General features: G+C 58.4%; 2 protein-coding genes across 20 annotated transcripts in view; one reads left to right on the top strand and one right to left on the bottom strand.

The window, feature by feature from the left end:
- The first annotated feature begins 32 nt into the window (after positions 1-32).
- On the top strand, positions 33-10,085 carry NUDT16L1 (nudix hydrolase 16 like 1). The gene is given in 9 exon segments (XM_082713183.1): positions 33-2,472; positions 2,474-2,647; positions 2,728-2,988; positions 3,690-3,912; positions 4,724-6,127; positions 6,883-7,238; positions 7,610-7,824; positions 8,316-8,378; positions 9,650-10,085. Coding segments are annotated over 4 exon segments (981 nt in total). The 5' UTR covers positions 33-2,148; the 3' UTR covers position 3,912; positions 4,724-6,127; positions 6,883-7,238; positions 7,610-7,824; positions 8,316-8,378; positions 9,650-10,085.
- The window catches only part of ANKS3 (ankyrin repeat and sterile alpha motif domain containing 3), a 35,600-nt gene continuing 25,027 nt past the window's right edge, over positions 5,294-15,866 (bottom strand). For 8 of the 19 annotated variants that reach the window (XM_082713084.1, XM_082713087.1, XM_082713095.1 and 5 more), the window contains 11 exons: positions 13,555-13,713; positions 11,466-11,603; positions 11,015-11,124; positions 10,582-10,758; positions 8,296-8,420; positions 7,647-7,788; positions 7,025-7,197; positions 6,581-6,669; positions 6,025-6,108; positions 5,725-5,816; positions 5,294-5,651 (listed from right to left, as the gene is read on the bottom strand). In XM_082713084.1, the coding sequence (XP_082569210.1) occupies positions 5,737-5,816; positions 6,025-6,108; positions 6,581-6,669; positions 7,025-7,197; positions 7,647-7,788; positions 8,296-8,420; positions 10,582-10,758; positions 11,015-11,124; positions 11,466-11,603; positions 13,555-13,713 (1,277 nt within the window). In that variant the 3' untranslated portion in view covers positions 5,294-5,651; positions 5,725-5,736. The remainder of the gene's footprint in view (positions 5,652-5,724; positions 5,817-6,024; positions 6,109-6,580; positions 6,670-7,024; positions 7,198-7,646; positions 7,789-8,295; positions 8,421-10,581; positions 10,759-11,014; positions 11,125-11,465; positions 11,604-13,554; positions 13,714-15,866) is intronic. The other 11 variants (XM_082713099.1, XM_082713090.1, XM_082713100.1 and 8 more) reach the window with 5 other exon arrangements.

The raw sequence follows: 15,866 nt of genomic DNA, 5'->3' as shown, positions 1-15,866 counted from the left end.
CCCCCACTGCAGCACGAACACACCGTGTGTGAGATGTCAGTGACATGTGACTTCCAAGAGGACGACAGGGCATGAGATGGTATGTGAAGCGCGTGACCTGCTGTTTATTACAGCTGAGGTCGTCCCTGTGCTGATTCTGGGTTGGAGTGACGCGGACTCTGGGGTTGGGGCTCGTCTTCTGGCAGCAGAGCCATCCCCGTCTTCACAGATATTTCCTGAGCTCCTACCGTGCCTCAAACCGGCATGTGTCAGGCCCCTGGGTGTTTGTGTTCTAGAGCCAGAGACACTGTGCAAGTGATCCGAAGCTTCCCAGGTGTGATGGCTGTGGGAGGAGTTGGCGGGTGACAAGCTGGAGCTCCACGGGGTACTTGAGTTAACCTGTGGTGGAGGAGGGCTTCTCTGAGGGGTGTTTCAGCCGAGCCCCTGGGTGCCCACAAAGGCCCTGAGGCCACAGTGAGCCTAGTACGACCACTGAGCAGGAACAAGACCCAGTGGCTCTGGTTGCTGGAGCGTCAGGATCAAGGAGTGTCGGGGTGCAGATGCCGCAGGACCTCGGAAGGACAGTTTTATTCTGAGAACAGTCAGAAGTTTTGACACAGGGAAGTTACTCTCTCCAGCTTTCGTGTGCAGTGGATTAGAGGGCGAGATTTGGTGGCCGGCCTCCCTGCCCAGCCAGCAGCCTCCCAGCAGGGAAAGGCTCGAGTGCCCACAGCTCCCAGGCAGCACTGCCCCCGTGCTGCCTCTTCAGGTCCACTGTGACTCAGAGGCTTCATGGGGAGACCGGCCTTCTCAGCTGGTTCGCCCATGCCCTGAGGCAGGCCTGCTGTCCTCAGCCCTGCAGTGGCTCCCTCATGTTTGGGCGTGGCACGGTCCTAGGGTGGGGAGAAGGGCGCGCCATGTCAGATGAATTTCTGCGTGGGCAGCGCCTGGATCCACACTTCTGCCAATGGACCAGGAATTGTGTTAACATCTTGTGTCAGGCAGGGCTTTGGGGTGTGGGGTACCTTTCCTCTGTGCCCCCGTCCCCCAGCCCGCGGTTTGGGGCATGAAGCGGCCGCCTGTGGCCTGGAAATGTGGTTGTGTTGGGATGGGCGCTCGCCCTCACTGACATCTCCTCAGACATGGTTACTTGCCCTGGAATCTGGCTTCTCCCTGCAGGCTTTGGTTGCCCCTCTGAGTCCTGATCCCAGGACGTGGCTGGGGAGAGGGCCTGCCTCTTTGGATCCTTGTTTCCCATTTCTGACAGTACCAGCACGGACTCCCTGTGTCAGTGAGTGTCTGGTGGGTCCTTCCAACCCCTTGCCCACCCCTCTGCCCCTGCTCTCCTCTCCTGCACCCCCAGCCCTGCTCAGGGCAGCCTTCTCCGCCCCAGCACTTGCCCTGGCTTGTTGGACGCGATTCTCTGAGGCTCTCACTGGGGCGCCCGTCCTGTGAGCACAGGTGGTGGTTCCTTCACTCAGCAAATCCATGCCAACCCTGGGAGAATGGAGTTTGCGAGTGGAGTGAGCGGCCCCGCTGCAGGATTCCGAGGAGCCCCAGTGCGCTCTCCTGGATGCTGCTGCTAGTATTCTCCAGCCCCAGTGACTTCCTTCTCCAGCAGACCCAGGGTAAGTACTTCAGGCTCGCCTCCTCTGTGAAAGTTGAGAGGTTTTCTGTTGTGGACACCTGGGGAGGAGACAAGGTGGAAATCTAGGGTGGGATCCTGGCTCCAGCACCAATTGCTGAGTGCTCTTAAGGCAAGTAATGTTCCTCTCTCAAGTTTCTCCTTGGAAAATGGGGGAAACCCCATTTGCTCCCGCCGAGCCTGGCATATGGTTTCTGACTGGGAGGATAGGGGATGCGAGGCGCAGATTTAAGGTCCTTCTCCCCCAGCAGGCTGGGTCACAGACTGTGTGTGGTCGCAGACTCTGGGGATAGCTGGAGCTCAGTTGTGCCGTGTTTTCTTTGCTCTTTGGGGTCCGGCAGATCGGCAGTGACCTTGGAGGGGAGTGCTTGGCTGGCACGCGAGCAGGGAAGGGTCATGCCTTCAGGTCGCGGGGCTCCGCGTAGAGCCCTCCTGGAGGAGGCACCATCGTGGGGGCTGGGGGCTGCTAGTGTGAAGCCTGCGGGGCGGCGCTCCCAGGGAGGCGCTGAGGAAAGGCATGGGACATGGGACTCATGGCAGGCAGTTGGAGCCCCAGACCGCAAGCAGCGCCAGCCCGAGGGCCCCCAGGCCCTGCTCATCTCGGGAGAGCTCGGCGGGCGCGGTGCCTCCTGGGCGTCTTGGGTCTTGAGGGCCGTGGGCTGGGGCGCGTGCAGCCCCTCTCTGCACACGCCCCTTCCGCGCCTCAACGACGCGTCGGAGCGCCGGGAAGGGCTCGGCCTCGATGGGCGTCGGCAATTGGTGGAGGGGCGGGCACAGAGGCGGGGCTGTCTGCGGATTGGTCGGGCCCGGCGGGGGCGGGCCCGCGCATGCACTTAAGGAACGGCGCCGCGGCCGAGGCGGGGCAGTGTCAAGATGTCGGCGGCAGTCGCGGAGCTGAAGCAGATCAGCCGGGTGGAGGCTATGCGCCTGGGGCCGGGTTGGAGCCACTCGTGCCACGCCATGCTGTACGCCGCCAACCCCGGGCAGCTCTTCGGCCGCATCCCTATGCGCTTCTCGGTGCTGGTGAGGATGCGGGTGGGTGGGCGGGCTGGGGACGGCGCGCCGCTCGCACCCCGCGCCCGTGACCTGGCACTCCCTTGCAGATGCAGATGCGCTTCGACGGGCTGCTGGGTTTTCCCGGGGGCTTCGTGGACCGGCGCTTTTGGTCTCTGGAGGACGGTCTGAACCGGGTACTGGGCCTGGGCCTGGGCTGCCTGCGCCTTACGGAGGCTGACTACCTGAGCTCGCACCTGACCGAGGGCCCGCACCGCGTCGTGGCGCACCTGTACGCACGGCAGCTGACGCTGGAGCAGCTGCACGCCGTGGAAATCAGCGCGGTGCATTCGCGCGATCACGGCCTGGAGGTGGGGCCGCCGCCCGGGCCCCGCCCCCCGCCCCGGGGTTTGGCTCTGGCCCCGTGGAAGGCACCGATGGGTAACACGTCCCCCTGAGGGTCCGCTGGGTGGGGTGTCGCTGTTTCCAGCATTGGGAAGGGGAGAGGGGCTTGGGGGGGGGGCAGGGGTGGGAGCTCCAGGAATGGGGTTCCCTCGGGGCTGTGTTCCATCTGCCTTGCTGCCTGCCATTGCCAATCCTGGGAGTGGGGAGTGGGAGCGGTGTGGGGACGGGATGGGTGGTGCCTTCTGGGGAGGTGGGAAACTAGGGCTGGTTCATGGGCTGGGATCTCATGGTTTGGGTGATGAAGGCTCCTACGGACTATGGGTTTTATAGTTTGGAGGAGGTGGGAGTTATACTTGGGATGTTTGGGAAGAGGGAGCATGGGGTATGAACTGGGGGGCTTCTTGCCAGCAGATGGGAGCTGGGACTGGAGAGTGTAGAGAGTGGTCAGGGGTGCATGGGGTCAGCTTTGAAAGTTGCCTGGGAGTTGAGGGGCTGCACTGCTCCAAAGATACCGCTGGCTTCCGCCTCACCAGACCCTGCTTGGGTCCCCCATTACAGCCTTCGCAACCTGGCTGCCTTCCCCTGGCCTAGCAGCTCACAGGCTCCTCCTGCAAGGGCTGCACCATCAGTGCCGGGGCCTGGTTTCACCCTGATCTCCTCTCTGCAGGTGCTGGGGCTTGTGCGAGTCCCACTTTACACCCAAAAGGACCGAGTCGGTGGCTTTCCCAACTTCCTGAGCAACGCCTTTACCAGCACCGCCAAGTACCAGTTGCTCTTTGCGCTCAAGGTGCTCAACATGATGCCGGAAGAGAAGCTGGCTGAGGCTTTGGCAGCTGCCACTGAGAAGCAAAAGAAAGCCCTGGAGAAACTCCTCCCGTCTTCCTCCTGAGGTTGAGTTTATGCCGCGCGTCTCTTGCCCTCCCCCCCCTTCTGTGCCCTGAACTCCAAGAAGGCCTCCTCCTGTGTGTGCACAACTCCTCTCCACTGCCTGGGGCGGCTACTGGGTCTGAAGGTGGCCTGACTTTCCAGGCTTAGGACGTTTTCTCCTGCCCCACCCAAGGCTTAGACTCTCCACATGAGAGGTTGGTGTCACCCACTTACCCAGATGGGTACACAGACACACAGAGACCATCAAGAAGTCAGTGTATTCTTGTGGAGCATGCTTTGAGTCTGGTCACCAGCCAGCCCTAGGGCTGAGGGAACAGCTGGCTCAGCTCAGAATGCTGGACTGTTAATTTTGGTGATGGTTAGCTTTACTTGGTTAATTTTTTCTGTGGTGTGTGAACTGGGAGTGAGGCTTGAAAGCCCTTTACCCCACTGGGGCTTGGTCCCCAAGGTAAGCTGGGGCCTTGAGGAGCTGGACCTGTTGAGAAGGGACAGAAAAGGCTATTCGAGGCTGCTGTGTGTTCTGTGGTCCTGGCCACAGGCCTGAGGCTGGGTGCACGGGAGGGTCCCTTCTTCCACTACCCAGGGACTTAAGACTGGGAGCCAGGCACAAGAGTGTGGGCTCCATTCAGTGTGGAGCTGACACAGGCCTCCTGTCTCAGGTGGAGGTGCCGTCCACTTTCTGTGTGGCTGCTGTGGGACTGCTGCCTTCAGGCCTCTACAGGCCCTGCGCCTGGGCCGGGGCTTCTGGCTGCATCTGAGCTCAGCTCACTGCTCTCTGCTTTGCAAGCTTCCCTTTCTCCATTCCCAGCACAGGCTGCAGGCAGCTCCAGGACATGGCATAGAAGCATTGGCCAGGTGTACAGAATGACAGCTGCAGAGCCACCACAGACACGAAGGTCACCACTGGCAGTCTCCTATGGCCCGATGTCCAGAAGGACACCTCCGTGAAGCTAACAAAGTTTCCACAGCACCTGCTCGGCCTGGTAAGGAAAGCTGTGCTCTGGCCCAGCCTGAGTGCCTGTTCCGCCTTAGAGCCTCCATGAAGTGGCCAGCACGTGGGGGCAAAGGCACTTCATTCTGTAAATAAAATACCTGTACCTTGTTCCTCTCTTACTTCCTTGGGGCTTGGGAGTGTGCGTCACTCTTCAGATCACTTTTGTGGACTGGATGGGGCTGGGAGCAAGGGCAGCCGACAGAGGGCTACCGGGCACTGCCAGAGCAGGAGGGGGTCAGCTGGTCCACCCTGCTCTGCACATGGTGGTCTCTGTCCTGGGCTTGGGTCCCAGGGGGTTACTGAAGTTGGGGTCTCAGCCTGGCTTGCCCCTGGCCTCAGTCTGTCAGTCAGCAGTGTGTGTGGCATGACCAGGATGGAGCCGCTCACCATCAGAGCTTACATTTTATTTTCCAGCAAATGACATATGCTGTCCAGGTGCCTAATCCTCTCCATGGGGCACCTGTGGTGTACGGGGATCTGCTCTCTCCCACCGTGGCCCTGCCCACTCTGGGCCTCACCCCCACGTTCTGGCCTACAGGCCCCCGTCCTGCTTCTGTGGGGGCCTCACTCCTCGCACTGGCCCCAGCCCTGTGCTGCTTCTGCTGGCTGCTCGGGAGGCTGGATCCTCCGGCCCGCTGGGGCCCGGCCCGCCACAGCCGCTTGCTGTCCGCACTCCTGTCTTCCAGGCACACAGCTTCAGGGTGGATCAGTCACCCAACGTCAGATTCTGAGAAGGGAAAGGGAAGACTGAAGGGGGAGCTCACCGCTGCCCAGTGCGCCCTGCTCTCGCAGCCCGGGGCCTGGCCGGACGGACACTCACCGTCCCTCCCAGCTAAGGCTCCCGCCAGTTCTCCTTCCCGTTCAGCACTTGCAGCTTCTCCAAGCTCTGGGTCACTGAGCATAGCACTCGCCCTGAGGATGGGAGCAATTAGTTACTGCTTTACAAGTGTGAGAAGAAGGGGTATGGGGGGTGGTGCCTAGGACTGCGTCACCATGAGGGATAGTGGGCTAGGGCAGGTCTGACCCAGGGGTTGCAGATGACCAGGCAGGGCTCTCCCTATTCACCCACTTTTGGCCCCTGGTGTGGGTGAGGCCACTGGCTGCCTTCCCAGAGACGCACCCATTTCCTGGACTCGATCCTCCAGTGCTCCTGACAGCTCAGGGAGGCTCAGAGTCTGCAGCGAGGCCTGCCAGCCGCTGGAATCTGTGGAACAGAGAGCCAGGTAGGCCTAGGGTTGGTGTGGTCACCGCAGGTCCCGCCTCTGTCCTAAGCTGCTGCGACCAGGGGACCCACTCAGTTGTCGGTTCCTGCATGACCACCTTGTTACACCAAAACATATTGTCCCACTGTTGCTTCAAAGCACTAATGGTCAGTCTGGGCCCTGCCCCAGGAATGAAAGCATGAGGGTCCCTGGCCTACAGTGAGGTTTTGTCCTGGGGTAGCCCCAGCTGTAGGCTGCAGAAGTCACCTGAGATCCTGGATAACACAGATAGCCAGAGTCCAAGGGCTTTGCCTCCCACCAGGGGGAAGAAATCGGGGAGAAAGGGTGCCCTCCCTCTGGAGTGTGGGATGGTACGGAGAAGAGCAGCAGTGAGTGTGATCACTGCTGGAACATGTGGTTAACACTGGGCCTAGGGCAGCGTCTGTGTGATCCGGGGCTGGACACTGTTCTTACCAGCTGTGGGGAGGAGGGCTCTGCCCAGGGGGGACCCTCGGGTGGGCACCTCCTGCTTCACTCTGGCTGACAGCTCCGCTTGGCAGGCTCTGTCAGACACAAGACCAGGTGCTGGTGAGGAAGAGGCCTGGCAGTAGTGCCTGGCCCCAGAGAGTGGCAGACACCCCCACCACCAATCTCCCCGTCAGGTGGGGCTCTGCCTTCATTGCAGGCTCCCAAGGCCCGAGACACAGGCAGAGTATGAGTTGCATACTGCGTGCAGGCTCTCGGGGCCCTATGTGCTGCCTGGGTCTGCCCTGCAGAAAGGCAAAGCCAGAATAACACGGAGGAGGGCAGTGAGTGATCCCAAGAGACCCTAAAATCAAGCCCTTGGTTGAAGAATCTTCAGGCATCGGTGACTCAGGGTCCAGCCTGGGCCTGGGGACCGCTCAGATACCCACTCACCGCAGCTGCTCCAAGACAAGCGCGGCATCCCGGGCGAGGGCCCAGGTCTCCTGCAGCTGGGCGTGCACGTCCTTCCGGGCACCGTCCTGCTCCAGGAGGCAGCTCTCCACCACGGCGCGCAGCTCCTGCTCCTGCGACACCTGACCCCGCATGGCCTCCACCTCCTCACAGCGCTGCGGTGGGAGAGGCCACCGTGAGGTGGGACACGGGGTGGGTAAGTGAGCCAGGGGGATTCGAGGCCAGGGCCACTTGGGCTGGGTCCCCCCAACACCGGTTCTCTTTCTGCCATCTCTATTGGTGCTCAACTCCCGCTCTCCTGGGCTAGAGGAAGGGGATGCCTGTCTCCAGATGGAGCCGCCTCTGCTTTGGGTCCCTTCCCTCAAAGGCTGTGGCGTCTGCGCCGGCTGCTCGTCCTCTGCCCTCCCGCTTTATCTTCTGTGTCCCTCTGAGCTCCAGCCTCTGGGTCTCCTCTTTGGCACAGGAGCGGTAATGCTTTCTGCTCTTCCTGTCCCACTGCCTGTCCCAGCTGCTTCTCCCTGCTGACCCTGGGTAAGCGTCCCCACTGCTGGCTCTCCTCCTCTGCAGGTGTGTCTGCCCGGCCCCTCCCCTGCTCGCCACCTACCTTGTGCAGCTGGATGGCGAGCTCCTGCATCTCTGCTTCGAGCCGGTCGGCATAGGCCAGTTCTAGGGCATCGCTGGGGGGACGGGCGCTGCTGTGCCAGCGGGCGATGGCAGAGGTCATCTTCCTCTTCGGCCCAAACAAGCTGTAGGGGTGAAGGAGAGAGGTGTACAGATCTGCGGTGCGTACAGGGGTGCCATGGACTGTCCTTCCACCAAGACGGTCCCCTAGGAAAGGTCCCGGCTTTGAAGGGGGAGAGTGGCCCCCAGGATCCTGGGACAGATGACAGAAACAAAGGGTTCTCTGAAGTGACCCCGGTTGGGGCTAGCCTCCCCTGCCTGCTTCCTCTCCCTGCCTGGCTGCTGCTTTCACTCAACAGGGAGCTCAGGCCAGCTGGGGCCAGGCTGTGTATGGTCTCCCACCAACTTGGGAAGCTCTCAGAAGTGGACAGCAAAAGTCCGGATGCCCTTACCACAGCAGCGGCAGCAGGCCAGCCTGTGGGCCGGAGAGGCCAGCTGGCTGCAGAAGCGAGCAGAATTCCAGACAGGGCAGCTCGTTCCACCCCAACGCGGGGACGTTGGGAGCTAAGCTAGCCCCTTCGGGCTGGGGGAAAGAAGGGGCCCGCGGCCACAAAGGGCCCCTCTGCACTCACGTGATACCGATTTCCTTCAGGTCGCTCTCCGTGAGGGTCAGGAAGATGCGGAGGTCCACGTCCTGCTCCTCGAACACCTGCAGGTACTTCCGACACCCGATCTGATCCAGCAGCGTGGCGAGGTCCTGGGGGGCAAAGGAGCCAGGGTGGGTCAGAGGACGGGTGGGGCCCCGAGACTTGAGGGCCTACTAATGCACTGCTGCAGCGCAGAGCCCTTCCTGGCAAGAGTGCCTTCCTGACATGGGTGTAAGTCTGTCAGTTCCCCAGTGGGATGGTACTGCCTCGCCAGGAGCTCCAGCCCCCCTTCCCCTCCCCCCCTAGTGCCACCAGGCAGAGTAGGCTGTCCAGACCACCTCAGCCTGGACAGCCTTAGTGTTGCTTGGAGGGTGGGTCCAGTAGCAACAAACTCTTAGTCTGTTTCCCTGCGACTGTCTTAATTTCTCCTTCGCTTGTGAAGGATAGTTTTTGCTTGGATATAGCATTTCTGCTTGAGATTTTTGTTTTTGTTTTGTTTTGTATTTTCTTATTACTTTGACTAGGTCATCAGATGTCTTCTGGTTTCTGATGGGAAATTAGTGGGTAATCTTAGGAGAGTTCCTTTTGTGTAAGAGACTCACTTCTGTCTTGTTCCCTTCAAAATTCTCCCTTTGCTTCTGGGCAGTTTCATTACTTAAGGTCTAGCTATGGATCGGAGTTCAGCCCACTTAGGGCTCACGCAGCCTCCCTCCCTGCACTGGCTATCTTCCTGTGGAGGCTCTGGAGACGGAATTCTCCTCCCTCTCCGCAGTCTGTCGCTGCTGCTTGGTGCAGACATTATTTAGTGCCTTTTCTCATGTGGCCATAAGTCTCTCCTTGGCTAGCGTAGTGGTCAGCTAAGGACTGGACAGATTTCCTTAAACATCAGAGATGAATCAGTCTCCCCCCTTTGCTGCCTAGCTCTGTAGGCTTGGAACACAGCTTCAACACCCAGCTGGGCAGATGACAGTCCTCCCCTAGCCTTCCCTTTCAGCCATCAGATGCATTCTCGCATCTTTCCTGGCCATACACGGAGCACATCCCTGAGCACGTTTGTGGCCTCCCAGATCCCTAGGACTCTGTCAGAGCTATCCAAAGCTCCTGTGGACATCTCATTCCCTACCTTTCCTTTTCAGCTTTGTGATTAATCTTCTTTGCCCCAACTATTATCCAGCACCTCAGGTAGCTGCAAAGTTAAAACACGTGCCTATAATTATTTTCAGCACACTTTCTGCGAGGAGAGGGCTTCTGTTGCATTGGGTAGACAAGGTGCCAGTGAAGTCAGATACAGTTCTGTAAGCTAGGGAGTCGTCCCATGCAGCCAAAAATGCTCTTTCAGAAAGAAACCCTGGGGAGCCCCTGGCGTGGCTGTCACAGGGACCCGAGCCCTGCGGAGGGAGCGTGGGGCGCAGGCACATCAGCTGCTTCTCCTGAATCAACATTTCCAAGTTGCTCCAAGCTTCTGGGTGATTCAGAGTTTTGAAAAAAGTTATTCTGACTACCTCTGCCAGTTTATTGCCTTTGATGGAGGAGCCATCTTTCAAAGGTTGTTACTCTGCCATTTTCCTTAACCTACTTTCTCAAACAGCCTTAAGATCTCACAACCACCACCCCCCCCAATCATGTATTTAAGGAATTGAAAGATGTAGCTGTTCACTGAGCCCGGAAACAAGGCCCCGGAGAGAGCTCCCTGGAGGGGCCACACAGAGAAGCCGGCGAAACTGCAGCTTCCAGTGAACAGCAGAGCTGTGACCTTAATAAATGGTGAAAATGTACTCTCTCTCTCATCTTTGTACCACTTATGCCTACAGAGGGCGGGAGAATGTGGCAAACAGGGAGGTGAGCTGCTGTGCCGTACCCAGAACCCTAAGAAGCTGGTCGGCCAGAGGGACCCACGACGAGGAAGGCAGAGGTGGCAGTTTTCCTTAAGTGCCACTTCATGTCTGCTTCATACGCACCCTGTCCCTGACTTCTGCGCGCACCTCTGTACAACTGGTCCTCTTTTTCTCCTCCCCAGCCTCAGGGAGGCTAAGTCAAGTATGGAAAGCAAGGGGAGAGTTTCCCAATGGAAAGGGATGGAACAGAAGCCCTGCAGCCAGCACCTGGAGCCCTCAGGAGCCGTCTCCGCCTGACGAGCTCCACAGACCATCTGGGGGGCCGTCGGCTCGCTCCGCTCTCACCGGCACCTGCCCATCGTACGTGTTCAGTGCGGGCCTCACGGAGCACACGAAGCACCCAACGTCTAACTGCTGGTGTCCCCGTGACCCTTACCTGAGGTCCTGAATGGGGGCATCTCTCTGTCTGGGTCATGGATCCTGGGGAAGAGGCTGCCCCGGGAGGGCCGGTGCCGGGAGGCCACGGGCTGACGCTGTTGCTGTAACGACTCTTGGTCTTCATGTAGCTTTTAGTTTGCTTGCGAACCGAACTCTGACAGGCATGATCCGAATCCTGTGGCGAGAAGTGTGCTTAGAGTGAACACTGCGGGGCTCACAGCTAACGCAGCTGCAGCCACTCTGCCCTCTGCCCCCCACACCCACCAGCCGCCGAGAGGCTTCCTTGGTGACCTACAGGGCGGGCGGGGCTCACAGGACGCTGTGTGTCTGCCTGGCACGACGTCCTCGTCACCAGCCTTGCCCTCTCCAAGGGGGCAGCCCCCACGACACCAAGAAAGGGGAGGGAGGGGGGAGATGAAGAAAAGCTTCACCTCGTTGCTCTCCAGCGACGCCTCGCTGCTGACTCCGGGGGCTCTGGTCAGGCCCTCGCTGCTGCTGCTGCGCCCCCCGGCCCCCAGGCTGGCACAGAGGGCGCGCTCTTCTGGAAACAGGGAAGACGAGGGCAGCTGACCATAGGTCTCCCCCGCGAGGACTCCCCAGGGCCCTGCACCACCGCCTCCATCAGCTCCTCAAATAGCTCCCTGTTCTCCGAGGCCCGGCTCAAGCCCTCCCGCCCTAACACGTGCACAGGAGTTTTGCCTGTTCCGTTCGCTAATAAATGCAAGCACCCAGCTAGGGTGGCCCGGCCCACCCCTGCGGGATCCTTCACCCCTGCTCTCTACTGGCTGGGCCTGCCACAGTCCGTGTCCCCACTGAGGGGTGGCAGGGGGTGGCGGGCCGCTCCAGCGGAGCCCCCAGCCGGGCGGGGCGGGGCGCACTCACCCCGACTGCTGCTGCTGCTGCTCTCCACATCCCGGTCATTGATCGGGGAGGTGACGTCCCTGTAGCAGAGGCCTCCCGCCACCAGCGGGTTCTCGTCGCTGCTGTTGAAGGTGACGTAGCCCGGCAGAGGCACCTGCTCTGTGGACAGAAAGGGGCATGTAAACCCACATGAGCACAAAAGAGACGACTTCCTCCTAACAAATTCAGCCTCCGCAGAGGAATTTCAGCGGGAGGGAAGGCCCGGGATTCAGGCAAGCAGAAAGTTCCGTCTAAATGGCTGTTCCCCCGTCGGCACCCCGCGGCACGCTCTGCAGGTGAGGAAGGACTCCAAGGGGCGTGGGGGCCAGTCTGTCTGGGCAAGGGCACGGACACGCCATTGGGCCCAGTCCGACCTGGCGCCCCCTCCATCACCCCCTGTGCTGCCTTTCCAAGTGGACAGAGCAGGACACGGTAAGCTGTGCTTACAGGTTCCTGAGCCGCAGGCAAACCAGATACTAAATATTCCTCACAGCTGGGAACAAAATCTCACACACACCAGCCTTCACACTCCTTGTGACTTTTCAACAAAAACATCTGGGGCGCTGCTCGTCGGCTGAGTCAGCCTCAGCCAAAGAGATCTGGCCAAGCAGGGAGGCGGAGGCCTCCAGCTAAAGACAAACAGCAGTGACACCAAGTTTACATGACCTCTGGACGCATCTGCCTGCACGAGAATATTTCCTGATCACTGGCAAAGAGGATACAGGCACAGACAGAGAATTTAAATACCACAAGGTGTAAGGAAATGGCATAACTAAGAATGGAACAATAAGCATCATTCTTAGGTAAATGTTTTTCTGCCTCTGTGGGTGCATAAGAAGTTGTGTATAAATGGGCTCCAGCCAGATTATTTTGGTAACTCCCAACGAATTCCGTTTTCAAAAGCACCTGTTGGGCACCTGGGTGGCTCAGTGGGTTAAGCTGCTGCCTTCGGCTTGGGTCATGATCTCAGGGTCCTGGGATCAAGTCCCGCATCTCGGCAGGGAGCCTGCTTCCCTCTCTCTCTGTCTACTGTGATCTCTCTCTCTCTGTCAAATAAATAAATAAATAAAAATTTTTAAAAAAAAGCACCTGTTGTACAGCAACACAGGTTATAACCATCCCCCCAACCCTGGGTAGGACCCGACCTTCCTGTGTCCCTGCCATACCTCAGGTGGGCCAGACAGCATGGCCTCCGCACTACAGAAGCACCCGGCCAAATACCCCAGAGCTATGGGCTCACAAGCATGCTCCATGGAGGAGGCGGCAGGCAGTCACCCTGCAGCGGCCTGACCACGGCTGGGGGCAGCTTCTCCAGTGGCCCAGTCAGCCCACCCCTCTGTGGCTGATGGGAAAAGGTGGGCCTAGAGCTCTCAACCCAGCGCTCAAGGTCCTGGTAGGCAATGGAGTCTTGTGTATTCTTGACCGAAGCAAGGCCCCCTGTGACTGGGAAAGTCAGTTTCTAAGCCCCGGGGGGCACCTGCTCACGAGATGGGTCCATCCACCCAGCTTGCTAGACCAGCAGGACTGACCTGGCCGCTGCTAGGTGACAAACATCAAAGAAAATGTAACTCACACCTAAGACTGATCGCTTGGTCAGGCCACAGCGAGTGTCAACACTCCTGCGCCCCAAGAACACTGCGCTCCCCATGAGGCGCTGCCGATGAGAGAAAACGCACTACGAGCACACTAAGTGTACCGCCCAAAACCACTCCAGTCTAGCATGGGGAGAAACAGCCTGCCCAGAACACAGCCACCTCCAGCTGGTGAAGGGCACGGAGTCTAGGCTTCAACGTTTTCTCTGCACTAGCTGATAAAGGAAACCCCAGCTTCACTGTATTTCCACTGCTGGAGAGAAAGTTCTATTCTGTAACGTAACCCCTGGAAAGGAAAATCAAAGGACAAACCCAGAAGCAAGCCAGTGATCAGTGTCTTCCTATCCCTGTAATCAGTTCTGATCTGTGAGCTGCAGCCCCCAGGGCCCACGTTCCAAGGGCCAAGAACTGCTCGGTCTCATCAGGCCGGCATCTCAGGATGCACCACCAAGGAGCCAGCAGGAGGTGGGAGCACTCACCGCGGCAAGGCTGCTGCATCTTGCCCCCAAGTCCAATGGCTGTGATCCTGGCCAAGGCTCGAGGCCCCTCATGGATGCTGAGGCCCTTCTTCCGACAGGGCCTCTGTCTCTGCGGAACGGGGCAGGATTCATCAGAAGAGCTTAGGTCTTCAAATTTGTCTGCAGGTCAAACACCAGAATTGGGACATTTTGTTCAGTGATGGACTATTTTAGTAATCTTCATAGTAGGTGGGAATAAAATCATCATAATTGGTTTTCTCACATTAAGAAGAAAAAACTGTTTCCCAGGATACCACTCGAAAGCAGTGCCACAGTGGGCCAGTCCACCATTCAGAAGGCCGCGGAGAGATCGGGGAGGAAGCAAGCTCGCTGAGCAGGAGTCTCAACTGACAAAGTCTGTCACGATGGGGCAGTCTTAATTCTTACTCCGCTCTCTGGATTGAGAATTTTTTATAACAAGTATGTACATTTAAAACCAGAACTAAATTTTGTTCTGAGATGATAAATAAGATCCACCTGGTCATAGACATAGAGGATATCAGTCATTACTTCCTAAAAACTGCACTTTTGTCCCCTGCACGTCCTGGCCGCACGCTGGGGCCAGGGAAGCACCCCGCATGCGGCCTGTCACAGCGGAAGGGCTGGGCTCACTCACAGTCCCTACCATCTTAGAGCTTTTCACAGTTTTATTTCATCACACCTGGAAGGGAGCCCCCACGACCAGATTTGTGTAAGGCTCGAAGCATCTGGTGAGCCCTCACTCTTGGGCTGGTACACTGGGGCTCAGATGCCAAAGGAGCCCTTCATCCACGGCCCCCCATGAGCTGGCGCCCGTCACCAGCGACCCTGAGGCAGGAAGGGAGCCAGACCGTGGCGGGGGAGCAGCACGCTGGCGTGACAGCCCAGGTCAGTGACCACCTGGCGAGTGAGGGCGTTACTGAGGCAGGTTCCAAACGTGGCCAGTGATGCCAGGCCAGTGACCCTCTCTTCCCCACCCAGCTTGTTCCCACGCACTCCAGGATCTACGCCACTGGGAGGAAACTGCAACTGCCCAGGCAGAAGACGGCCGACTCCTCAAGAGTAAAAGGACGAGGGAAAAGGGGTAACTAAGGCAAAGGAGGCTCCGTGAATCTGAACCTCCCAGCACATCCTCTTGAACTTGACAAGTGAGCAAGGACAACAGACACAGCCACAGGAATCCCACCCCTTCCACAGAAGTGGGACGACAGAGTGCACCCCCGGCGCCTGTTCCTTGCTCCTGTGGCAACGTGACACGTCCGTTTCTCTTCTCGCAGAGAGACTTGTTGCTCACACACATCCAGTCTCCGAGAAGAGCAGGCAGGTCTAGAATAAAGCCACACTCGAAGCAACATGAGGGCAAGACGTGCCAGTGTTGCGCCCAGAAAAAGTCTATTCTGTGGCAGAAAAAGCGTCCTGGCAGAGGGAAGCACAACCCCAGAGCAGCAACTTAAAAATGCACATAGGCCATGGAGCAGGATAGCCCCGCTCCCGGCAGACCCATCTTGGAAACGGAACAGTGAACGAGAAGCCAGTGGGGAACTTCCAGGATCAGGCAAGACAAAACCATATCAAGGACAGACACATCAGGCTTGGCTTTGCCATGTCCCCCTCCAGCCATCTCCAGGGAGGACACAGGAACCGGGGACCAAACACTGCAGTGAGTGAAGATGCACCTCCCTGCAAACCACCACCACCAAAGAGGAAGAAGAAAGCGAGCGTGATACTCCACATGGGCACATCTTAAACAAGCATGGAAGAGCTGAAAAAGCATCCTGATTCAGAAATCCAAAACGGAAAATAAAAAGAGACAGGCATGGGGCGCCTGGGTGGTTCAGTGGGTTAAAGCCTCTGCCTTTGGCTTGGGTCATGATCCCAGGGTCCTGGGATCGAGCCCTGCATTGTGCTCTCTCTGCTCAGCAAGGAGCCTGCTTCCTCTTCCCTCTCTGCCTGACTCTCTGCCTACTTGTGATCTATCTCTGTCAAATAAATAAAATCTTAAAAAAAAAAAAAAAAACCAGAGAGAGAGACAGGCACGCACTCACGACAGTGAGAAAGGGAAAGGGAACTCAGGAAAGAGGGAGAAAACAAAGGCCAACTGGGCACCTGGCTGGCTCAGTCAGTAGAGTGGGTGACTCTTGACCTCGGGATTGTGAGTTCAAGCCCTGTGTTGGGCTCAGGGAGGACTTAAAAATAGAATCTTTAAAAAAACAAAACAGGGGCGTCTGGGTGGCTCAGTGGGTTAAGTTGCTGCCTTCGGCTCAGGTCATGATCTCAGGGTCCTGGGACTGAGT

The sequence above is a fragment of the Mustela nivalis genome (assembly GCF_964662115.1).
Source record: "Mustela nivalis genome assembly, chromosome: 19".
NCBI lineage: Eukaryota > Metazoa > Chordata > Mammalia > Carnivora > Mustelidae > Mustela > Mustela nivalis.
The sequence above is the reverse complement of the archived record's forward strand: the minus strand, read 5'-3'. Positions and strand labels throughout refer to the sequence as shown.